We start from the raw sequence: 11,944 nt of genomic DNA on the forward strand, positions 1-11,944 counted from the left end.
CAAAGCGGCGGGTGGCGAAGGCGATGCGGCGAGCGGCAACGGCGTCGGCTTGGAGGACGGAGCAACGAGGCAGCAGCGGCAGGGATGGCGACGCGAGCTGGAGTGCGGATCGCGGGTCGTCCGGTCGCGGCGTCGATTGGCGAGGCCACGGGAGTAGACGGGTCGCGGCGTCGACGACGGAACCGTGGGAGCAGATGGGTCGCGGCGTCGGCCAGGCGTGAAGAAGCCCGACGTCTACGGGCGCCGCGGGTCAGTCGGGTCGCGATCGTTGAAGCTTCAGCACGGGGGGCTCTGGCGAGGGATCTGGTGGAGGCGAGCGCCCGGAGTTGGACAGGGCGGAGGCGTGGTGGCTCGGACGGCGTCAAGTTGTCGCGGGCGGAGGCGAGCGCAGTTGGTCGGGCGGCAGCAAGCAAAGGCCGCAAGTCTTCTCCGACTTCCTCTCCTTCTCCCTCGCCCCTACTCGCGGTTTCTCCCTGTTCTTCCTCCGAATTCTCTCCGCTCGATTGGCGTCTGGAGCTGCAGCAACGGGTACGATGAGTCGACGCTTGGAGGGCAACGGCGGCATCGCAGGGGGTAGCGGTGGCGCGGCGAGGGCTGCCACCACGACTCCTCCTCCCCTGTGCTTCTTTTTCGTTTTTCTTTCTCTGGTTTTTCTCTGTTTCTCTTCTCTGTTTCTTTTCTCTGTTTCTCCTCGTTCTCGGTTCCCCCCTCCTCTCTCTCTATCTGCCCCCGTTTTTCTCATGTTTCTCTCCTTTTTCTGGTGCAGATCCCCCCTACTTCTCTTCGCGTGCGCGCGAATCAGCTCCGCGTGCGTCCGAATCGGCTCCCCCCAACCCGCTGACCTGCCGGCGAAATGATGCTGTCTCCTCTCGCCTCTCCAGCCCCGCTTTCGGCTTCGCCATTTCCCAAGCGGACAGCTACCTTCTCTTCGCTGGTTCCCCGTGCGGGGCGGTTGAGGGAGAAGACAAGGAGGTGGGCCGGGCCGGAGGAAAGAGAGGGTTGGGCTGTGCGAAGGGGAAGAAAAGAAAAAGAAAAAGTAAATGGGAGGGTTGGGCTTAGGCCCATGCAGGGGGAAAAGTAAAAGGAAAAAGGGGCCGGGTCGGGCCAAGGCCGGATCCGGCCCGACCCGGACCTCACAACTCTTTTTTTTTTTTTTTTTTTTTTTTTTAGGAAATTAATAGCTAAATTTTTTATTTGATTTTGATTTTTTTGATTTGATTTGATTTTTTTTACTATTTGAAAGATAAAAACAATAGTGTTTTTCACTAATTTTTCTAAGTAATATAACCAATCATCTTTTGAAAAATATTTTCCGCAAAACAAACACACCCTTAGTTCCCACACCATTGCACTAGAACAACGAAAAGCATTAACAGCCGAGAAATATAATATTGACCCTGACTGCTGATCAAGTATCTCATGAAGCAGTCAAACGACTAATGTATGTGATGTATCGAGAAAACCACACTTGAACAAAGCCATCTCGTGTCACGACAGAAAACTGTCTTAACACAACTCAGTTTCGGTTGGTTTTTCTCCATTCCACGTTTCAACGGCATATCATGTGTCAAACAAGCAAAGATAGTTCTCTTCTAGATTTGACTCCTCTTTCACAACTTTCATTGAACACTCAGCGCGCAATTTCCGAAAGACATAACCAAGCATCCCGGAAAGCCGTGAGACACAGCTTTTAAGCTGCTACTAAGAAAGAAACACAAGAGCGAATCTACATCATGCGAAACGGACCCGAAAGAACACAAATTAGTCCAGAATTTTCCCAGGGAATCAATCAGAAAATGCAGAGCAACCGGGTCTAACTCTGACCCCACAATGCACATCCACTCAAAGACAAGAAAGCACCAGTGACGGACCCTTTTGAGAGGAAGTACCACACCGGCGAATGCACGACCGAGCTGTGAAATCCAACCAACGACCTCTTCAGACAGCGAGATGCGAAGAGGGGGGGAGGAGCGCGGAGAAACTGAGTGAGACTATAAGGCCCTATTTGGTAACTATCCAAACAGGGCCAAATTCTGATTCTTTGTTCCCGGAATCAGTTTGGGAACAAAATCGCGATTGGTAAAATTTTTGTTCCCGGAACAGTTGAGAGTAGAATCAAGAATAAAAAAAAAAAAAAAAAAAAAAAAAAAATGATTCTTGTTCCCGAAATCAGAAAAAAGAATCAAACTTAACTATTCTTCTCTTTTCTTCTTCTTCTTCTTCAATCGCGCGCCACCATCCGCCCCATCCACCACCGTCCGCCATCGCCGTCACCGCCGTCCGCCGCCGCCGCCGCCGCCGACAACCGGTCCGGCGAGCTCACCGGAGGCTCGCCGAGCCGGGGCGAGGTTCGGTGAGCTCGCCGGAGGCAAGCCTCGCCGGTGGCTAGGCGGGCCTCGCCGAGGCCGGGTGAGCCCCGCCCGGCCCCCGGCGAGGCCCGCGTGGCCACCGGTGAGGCCGAGCCTCGCCGGGGCAAGGGCAAGCCTCCTAATGCCCAAATTTCCCACCGGTGGCAGCGGAGCCTAGCCCGGCCCGGCCCGCCGGTGGCGGGTGGGCCTCGCCCAGCCCCAACGAGGCCGACCTAGCCACAGGCGAGGCTCGGCCAACGAGGGCCAGCCTCACCGAGGGCCAGCGACGCTCCAGTGAGGTCGCCGGCCCTCGTCTCGGCTGATCACGCCGGACCGGCGACCGGCTCGAAGAAGAAGAAGAAGAAGAAGAATAGGAGAAAAAAAAAAGAAAAATTATAAAAATTATAAAAATTATTTAAAAATTATAAAAATAATAATTTGGAATAGAATCAATGAGCATGGTACCAAATGCAATTTTATTCCAGAATCAGAAATTTTGGACGATTACAAATGACTTAAAATGCTTAGAATTAGTTCAGAACATAATAAAAAAAAAAAATCATTTCGATCGAATCTACTCCGGAATAGAATCGTTACCAAACGCACCCTAAAAGAGTCGCAAGTACATGGAAGAGCCCCAGGATGGGCGGCCCGATATTGAAGATCCGACCCGACCCAAATTGACCGCGTGAAAATGTCAATACTCGAAACGAACCAAACCGTTCAATCACTCTATCCGACCCGACCCGACCCGACCCGACTGGAAAAAGTAATTATATTCGGATTTTTTTAACGATTATTCGGATTATTTCGCTCAGTTTGTTTAATTAATTCTTCCAAATTATTCTTATAAATTATAGAGGGATATTTATAAACGAGGCTTAGAGAGATTTTTCTGTTAATTTGACGATGTTAATCAACGCAATATAATCACAGGACAAATGTAGGTTTTCACAAATATCAAATTACAAATGAGCATTGTAACTATCATTAGCAGTCAAGTTGACTAATGCTCTTTGGTCGTTGAGTCTATTTTAATAGCCAGACTTGCAATTACTTTTAATAAATATAATTGTACTTTAGTAACGTAGAAAGAGGTGACTATTGAGAAGGTTTTTGTTTTTTGCTACCGTTGTTTAAAAATTATTTACATTATTTTACTAAAGTTATTGTATTTGCTTTTCCACATTACTTTTTTTACTGTAGACAGAGTTATGCAATTGAGACTTAGTGATATATTTCTAATAATTTGACGATCTTAACTAATGTAACATCATTAGCAAAATGACTTTTGCTTTTGCTTATATTAGAATTAGAAAAGTATGTAACTATCTTTACCAAAAAAAAAAAAAAGTATGTAACTATCATTAGCAGTCAAGTCGATTGAAAGATTTTGCGCATTAAGTTTGGTTTAATAGCTAGATTTAAAATTTACTTTTTGAAAAATATAGTAGTACTTTAGTTAAGTTGATTATTGAAAGAGGTAATCATCAAGTGGTATGTATATGTTTTCTTTTGCTAAGATTGTTTGAAGAGTTATTCACATTATTTCGCTGGGGTTCTTTTTTTATTCCTAATTATTTCTTTAAATTAGTTTAAAAAGATGTAGTTGTATTTTACTTAAGTTAATTGTAGAAACAGGTGAGTGTCAATTAGTTGTGCATTATTATTCACTGAGATCGTTTAAACAATTATTCATATTATTGGGCTAAGTTTGTTTTAATTATCATTCCAAATTGTTGTTTCATATTATAAATAGATACGTGCAAACGAGACTTGAAAATTATTTCTATTAATTTGACAATATTAATTAACGGATATCCATCATGGGACAAGTGTAGGTCTTTACAAATTTTAAATTACAAAAGAATGTTGCAACGATCACTAACAATCAAGTTGATTGATGTTGTTGCACATCGAGTCTATTTTAATAGTTTGGTCCACAATTTTATTTTAATTGATGAAGTTGTATTATCGTTAAGTTAGTTATAGGAAGAGATGATTATCAAGTAATCGTACTTTTTTTCTAAATGTTTTGTAATATCTTTCCAATTTTTTTGTTAATTTTTTTATTTGTTTCTTCTTCTTAGCTAATAGCAGTTTAGATATAGATAACTTGATAGTAGACATATATTTTTCATTCCTTGGGCAGTCTATTTATCGCGATACGTAAAATAACATAAAGTCAAATGTAAATTTATTCACGTAATATATAGATGTACTTTAAAAATGAAAAAGTGTAAATATAAATGGATAATCACGAGTTACATTGATATTTTCATATTCTAAAGCATCATTTGTAGCTACCAGAATACCATATTTATTGATTTAACTAAATAAAGTATCTGTAATTATCTATATTTAAATATGTAATTTGCATATTATTTGTAATTTCCATATATATATTTAAATAATTGGATATACAATATATATTTCAAAAGATATATAAATAGGTGGGTCAACGGCCCCGCACCCATTTATATTTGATTTTTACCTGACATCATGGATTGTCGCCCGAATAGAACGAACAAAAAGATTTCCTTAACACTAGTGAGTATTGTCCACCCTTCAATTGAACTCTCAGAAGTTACAATTTTTTATTTTTTTCCCGTTAGTCTTTTCTCCTTAGAATTGCTCTTAGACAAAAAACAAATCTATATCCTCAGTCGGCATGTGTACCATTGTGTAATTTGTATAACTATTCAAATGTGGCAGCTTGGAAGTGACAGTATAATTTATGTGTGGAAGGGACTATAGCTTCTTTTAGAGTCAATTTGCAACTACAGACAATATCTCCCACCATGACGTTTCCCCTTGTCGTTGACAAGAACCCGCCCATTCGACCAGAGAGGACAAGAAAGAGAGCTTTTTCAATGAACGAATTCGTCACAAGAGTTCGTGTTTCAGAGTTCATGTATGGGAAGCCAAGGGAAAACAGTGGAGGGACTGATGTGAACCATTTGATATCTCATGGACTGACAGACAACCAAAGAATGATTGTTGTCGTGGTGTGAATCAAGATTCTATGCTTTTTGGACATTACATACACAAACATGTCAACAAAAACTTCTCTCTAGGTTCGTACAAACACCTTTGCTTATCCTCGTTTCATGTCCATCACTAGTTTTAGGAACACTTCATCCTCACCGTTTAGAAAGTCATGCCAGACTGCATCAAGATATTTCAAGTGCGTGCACGTGTCGACATGAACACTGCTTGCAACTATCAAAGTTTACGCCAATCTAGACGTAACTGAACAAAAGAAGGAAAGCCATCGATCCTCGGCTTCACCCTACCAAATTTTGGTGATAATTGGTGGATATATTGAGCTGGGCATGATTGCCCCTATATTAGCACAGGTTTATTTTACAAAGGCTCATGACTCTTGAATATTGGTGTATCTGCAGTTGAGTTTTGGGTGCTGTTACTCCTTTATAAGTTCGTATGATTTGTCCAAGCTAAGAGGGTCTTATTTATATAATTTTGCTGAACTGATGTAAGAAAGTCTAGTTATCACAGCAGAGATGCGCTCTGCAACTCTGAACATGTGATGTGAGCGCATAAACCTCACTATCAACTGACTTATTGTGAGTTCTCATCGTCAAAAGCCATGATTCTTGGCATGTCTACACCAGAAGCAATTCTTTCACGAGGAAATCCACTCCCTCACTGCCTAATTTTATTCAAACTTTGTTTGTGGTTTACAGCTGATAGGAGAAGGAGACGTTGTCTTGAGCATATGAGGTGAACATAGATCTACTTACTGGCCATGGCAATAGAGGGAGAGGCAAACCAAAAGCTGCTGAAAAAACCGGTAGCAGTGGAAGTCGGTGATGTTGGTGAGGATGAGCCCCTGAAGGACAGGATATGGAGTGAGACCAAGAAGATGTGGATTGTTGCTGCACCTGCAATATTCACCAGACTCTCTACCTTTGGGATTTATGTCATCAGCCAAGCTTTTATCGGCCACATCGGGTCCACCGAATTGGCTGCCTATTCTCTCGTCTTCACTGTCCTCCTGAGATTTGCAAATGGTGTCCTGGTATGTTTTAGCATGTTTTCCATTACTTTAGATGTCGATTTTTTCATGTACTAGACTCATGTAATATGCTATCTTGCTGTTGTTCATCTTACATCAACATTTTTAATTTGCAAAAAATTTGTTTTTTGTCTCTTTATATATTGTTTATAGATGCTTCTTAAGCACATCTGTCACTGAGCCCAACAGTGAATAATGAACGAAATTTTTTTTCATAGAACAGTCTCATGTCCCTTAAGGAACAATGCTCAAACATAGAATAGCCACTGCGAAGCACTATACCAGTACTGGCTTCTCATGGATGCAGCTTGTCAGCTTTGATTGACTTTCTGAATATGTTGAAGCCAGTGAAATGTTATGAGAACAAGGCATATAGAAATCGAAAGAGCACCAAGGAAAATGAGTTTGGAGTTGAACCAAGGTCGTTTGCATTGTGGATGTGGCTTTGAACGAAACAACACTATGTTACTGTTGAAAAAGGGCGTGACCAACAAGACTTATGAGAGAATTCGCCAAAAACATCTCCACGCATGTCTTTTTTTATCGCCTGTCAGAGGAACCTTTCCTCATGTCGTTCATGTGACGTTGTCTTGAAATTTGAGTCATGAAATGAGTTACAACAGCTTCTGTTCATGGAACTTTCAGCTCGGCATGGCAAGTGCGCTTGAGACCCTATGTGGCCAGGCCTACGGTGCGAAACAATACCACATGCTTGGAGTGTACCTCCAGAGATCATGGATTGTCCTAACAATCTGCTCCATCTTTCTACTTCCTCTGTTCATCTTCACCACGCCACTTCTAAAGGCCTTAGGCCAGGAAGACAAAATTGCAAAGGTCGCTGGAGAAATCTCCCTCGGGTTGATCCCGATCCTCTTCGCCTTCGTCGTATCTTTTACCTGCCAAATGTTTCTCCAAGCACAGAGTAAGAACATGATCATTGCATACATAGCAGCATTCTCAGCGGTGGCTCATCTATGTCTATCGTGGCTATTGACCGCAAAATACAAGTTTGGAATTTTAGGTGCTATGGCTTCCACAATTTTGGCATATTGGATTCCTAATATAGGACAACTAATGTTCGTGTTGTGCGGAGGTTGCCGAGATACATGGAAGGGTTTCTCGAGTTCGGCCTTTAAGGACTTGTGGCCTGTGATTAAGCTCTCGCTTTCATCTGGCGCCATGCTATGGTAAGTCAGGATTTCATCACCAAGACATAAGATTTTGTCCTTGAATTCAGACTAATTGATAAGTTTATGTGTAAATCAGCATTCGTTTAGTTGATCTAACCATTTGGTATCTTCAAGCCCGATGGGTGATTTAGAAGTCGCCAATGTTTTTTTTTTGGTAAAGTAGAAGTCGCCAATGTTTTGTTGTCGAATAAATGGTGAAATCTGGACACGCGAAATCTCTCAGATCAGAAGTGGACAGCGGCACGTCCTTTCTTTTTCATTCAAGATTTTCAATTCCTATTCTTTGCTAACTGTCAGTCTCGAGCTGTGGTACAACACGGTGCTGGTTCTTCTAACGGGCAACATGGAAAATGCGGAAGTTTCTATTGATGCACTCGCCATCTGGTAATTGTGTTTGCACTTCCAATCTTTCTGCTCCTAGCTGTTTTCAATTACATTTGGGAAATGCCTAGATTACAAAAATTCCTTCAGCAAAGGCTAGTTCACGAAAATGAAATAGCATAATTTCATTACTTGCAGCCTCAACATCAATGGTTGGGAGATGATGATATCCTTCGGTTTCTTGGCTGCAGCAAGGTGTAATCACATGATTCATGACTCCTATTGACCGTTAACTCCTTCTCTAGACTTGCAATTTACTAGCAAAAATTTTGTATGCTTTTTCAGCGTTCGAGTATCTAATGAACTAGGAAGAGGGAGCTCAAGATCAGCAAAGCTCTCAATCATGGTTACGGTGCTCATGTCGTTCGGCATTGGATTTGTTCTCTTTGTGTTCTTCCTCTTCTTCAGGGGGCGTCTAGCTTATATTTTCACGGAGAGCGATGAGGTCGCTAATGCTGTGGCTGATTTATCACCTCTTCTGGCTATATCCATACTTTTGAACAGCGTCCAACCAGTCCTTTCCGGTAATTCTTCTCCACTATTCCCTCCTGATCACATGAATGAAAATACAATATTCCTTAAAGAAGGAAAAAGTCTTAAAAAGTCTTAAACCTATTGCATTAATACTAATTCAGTCATAAACTTTTCAATTAGACAAATTCAGTCATAAACATTTTCACATTAGTACTAATTCAGTCCATATAACCAATTTTGGTCGGTCAACACTGACGTGAATGCCAGCTAATAGAATGCTGACGTGGCAATTTTTAAATATATTTTTGTTTTTATTTTTATTTTTTTTCCTTTTTCCTTTTCTTTTTCTCTTCTTCCTCCTTGAACTTTCCCTACAGTGCCAATGAGACTCTGGCGAGGCTCATCAACCATGGGAGAGGGCCACAAAGCCCTCATCTATAGCTAGGGAGGGTCTTGGCCTCTCCCAACCTCGCCCGGGTTGCGAGCAAGGTCTAGGGGCCATAGGCGATGCGACTTCGCCTAGATCTACGTAGAGGCTGCCTTCACCCAGCCAAGGGCCGCGACACTCATTGGAGCCTCGTCAGCCACAATGGGGAAAGTCCGAGGAGGAAGAAGAGGAAAAAAAAGGAAAAATAAAAAGAAAAATAACAAAATTAAAAAATAATCAAAAATTAAAAATTATTAAAAAAATTGCCACATTAGCGTTCTACTGCCAGCGTCTACATTAGCATTAGCTGGTCAAAATTGGCCGAATGGACTAAATTGTTATTAATGTAAAAAGGTTTAGAACTTTTTTGGTACTTTTCCCCCTTAAAAAACTTGATGGTTTTTCATTATCATTGACATGAGTGGCTACAAACTTAATCGATCAATACACAAAATTTTGAGAAATATGTCCATCCATTGTATGATGTGAGCAATAAAGTGGTGGATTAATATCAAATTATGAGTACCTGATTGTGATTGAACATTAGTCTCAACATATATTTATCAGGAGTCGCCGTAGGAGCTGGTTGGCAGAGCATAGTAGCCTATGTCAACATCATAAGCTATTACCTAGTAGGGATTCCCGTGGGAGTCGCGCTTGCTTATTTCTTAGGTATGCAAGTGAAGGTAAGCTACTAATTTCCTTTCCAAGACGAGTTGCATTGGCAAATTTGCATATCAATGAGTGAGACATGTCAAAATGGGCTGAAGCTCTTGTCCTGCACCTGTAAAATTGAGATTCCTATATCTTGATCATATGCTTTGTAGGGCGTGTGGGTTGGAATGCTGTTTGGAACTTTCGTTCAGACTATAGTACTGATCGTTATTACCTACAAAACTGATTGGGACAAGCAGGTGCGTCAGATATTACAATTCTCCATTGATTCCTGATTATATTAAGGGTCAACAAGTCTCAATGTCCTTCTGCAGGTATTACTAGCTCGAACACGCGTTAATGAATGGTTCGTGGCTGAAGAAGCATCGCACAAGACCAGCACGAGCGTCTGATTCAATCTTTTTCTCGTTCTCCTGTTATTCTTTTGAAGATAGCGAAAAGTTCTTTATCAGATCTTAAAAACTGAATTCCCAGCAAGGGAACTGTCCTGCAAGATGTGTATCAAATTGTTAATTTAATAAGATTAGCGCACGAGCAGTCGAAATCCTGTCAAACCATCAGTTATGTAACCTAAATTAAATGAAGAATGACATTCTGGCAAATCCATGAAGAGGGCAATTGAAATGAGAACTTCAACACTGTTTCTCCTCCTGTAATCCTGCGTTATTTCGTCAAAGCAAGTAATTTCCTATCTTATCGAACATCTTTCTTCTAGTAAACATTCTGAGTTTCAATATGTTGTTCTTCCAGGACTAGATTTTCAGTTCCCTTTCTTATTGAATGTTAGGAAATGCTAATTGCTCAATATATGGAATCTGCCTGCGAGTAGTTTTAGCACACAAGCTAGAGCCTTGAGTAATTGTCCTTGATTTATAAGCGGCAACAATGCGAAAAGTCCATGGTCGACTTTCCTTTTCTGATTACCTTTGTCGACTCCAGTAGCATACCCACCCCACCTGAATTTTGGCTCCATGCCCTGCCGTTTTCTTCGACCACCAGTTTTGTTAGGGGAAAATACGTATCGTTTGGGTCGGGGCCCCCTGCACCCCACGCCCGTCCATATATGGATCTTTACTTAACATTATGGATTGATACCAAAATAGAACAAACAAAAAGACTTTGATTCTCCAACTTCTTTGCAAAATGCTTGTCCTGATCAAAGAGCTGTCTTAATGGAGTTGTGAAATCTAACAGAGAAGAATAATATTAAAGCTCAAAGTTTTTACTACTAACGACATACATGTAATTTCCATCGAAACTATGTATACCCTAAACTTCTGATAAATATTGGGGCATATTTTTTGTAGTTGTAATCCTAAAGCTTGTACCTTTAAAACTTGTAACTCTGATACCAATAGTAAAGAGATTGCCTAGTGCGGCAACGTGATTTTTTCCTTTTTGATTTTAAAAGGCTTTCCATATAAGAATTCCCTCGCCTTCTTCTTTATTTTATTTTTTTTCTCTTCAAATATTCACACTCTTAATAACTGTACCAAAGCCTAGTTTGGCAAAATAGTGGAAGTGATGAATATGAATGAAGAGAAGGTGAAGATCAATCAGTTTGATGGTAAGAACTTTGGTTTTTTGAAGATGCAAATCGAGGATTTGTTGTATCACAGGAACTTGCATCAGCCTCTATCGATAGAAAAACTGAATTCGATGAAGCAAACAAAGTGGAAATTGTTAGATAGCAAACTTTGGATGTGATTCATCTCACATTAGCACAAAACGTTACTTTACAATCTAAGTCCGTATTAGTTTTGACTATGAGGGAATCGTTGAACTGAAGTAAGGCATCACTTTGGACCGAATGACATAATTGTGTTGTGGAGAAAGGAAGGTTTAATAACAATTGCCCAAAAAGACAAAAGAGAAAACAGAGGGACCAATAGAATTTCATGTTTTTGGTTGAGCACAATGCCTCCAAGACAGCAATGCACTTAATTATAATCTTACAGAAGTCAAAGTCTTCTTGAGAAGTGGTTAATGGGGTCAAAGTCTTCAGTGGTGGGGTTTACTTGGGTGTGGAAAATTCTAAGTGCCATAGAATTTCTTCCTTGGTTGAACGCACAGAGGACGGTGTGGGAGTTTTCAAGGTATTCACAAAGTAGTGCTAGAAAGTTGAACTTTATTAATTATTTTTACTTGTAATGTCATGCCAAGCATGGAATAAGATTTTTCTACATGTACACAATGCGGAAGCTTTCTCCGCTTTTCTTGTAAGGCGTATTAGTCAAGTCTACGGCAGCAATTATCATTTCATAGAAACGCGTGGCTTTGGTCATTACTATCTAGTATATGAATTTCAATAATTCATAATGAAAGTAACAACTATTTATGAACATTTTCCGGTGAAATAGCCTTAAATCTCTAATACCCCTGTTTATTATTGCAAACAAGTGAGATGATA

At 41.0% G+C, this 11,944-nt stretch overlaps 1 protein-coding gene across 1 annotated transcript; it reads left to right on the forward strand.

Annotated features, from left to right (window-relative positions):
* Window positions 1–5,438: 5,438 nt before the first annotated feature.
* On the forward strand, window positions 5,439–10,136 carry LOC104448084 (protein DETOXIFICATION 21-like). The gene is made up of 9 exons (XM_039316229.1): window positions 5,439–5,707; window positions 6,056–6,390; window positions 7,033–7,574; window positions 7,875–7,961; window positions 8,097–8,153; window positions 8,244–8,482; window positions 9,427–9,545; window positions 9,687–9,773; window positions 9,849–10,136. The coding sequence occupies exons 2-9, from the start codon at window positions 6,118–6,120 to the stop codon at window positions 9,924–9,926; spliced, it is 1,482 nt and encodes a 493-aa protein (XP_039172163.1). The 5' UTR covers window positions 5,439–5,707; window positions 6,056–6,117; the 3' UTR covers window positions 9,927–10,136.
* The last annotated feature ends 1,808 nt before the right edge of the window (window positions 10,137–11,944 follow it).

This window comes from Eucalyptus grandis, chromosome 6 (assembly GCF_016545825.1).
Source record: "Eucalyptus grandis isolate ANBG69807.140 chromosome 6, ASM1654582v1, whole genome shotgun sequence".
Lineage (NCBI taxonomy): Eukaryota > Viridiplantae > Streptophyta > Magnoliopsida > Myrtales > Myrtaceae > Eucalyptus > Eucalyptus grandis.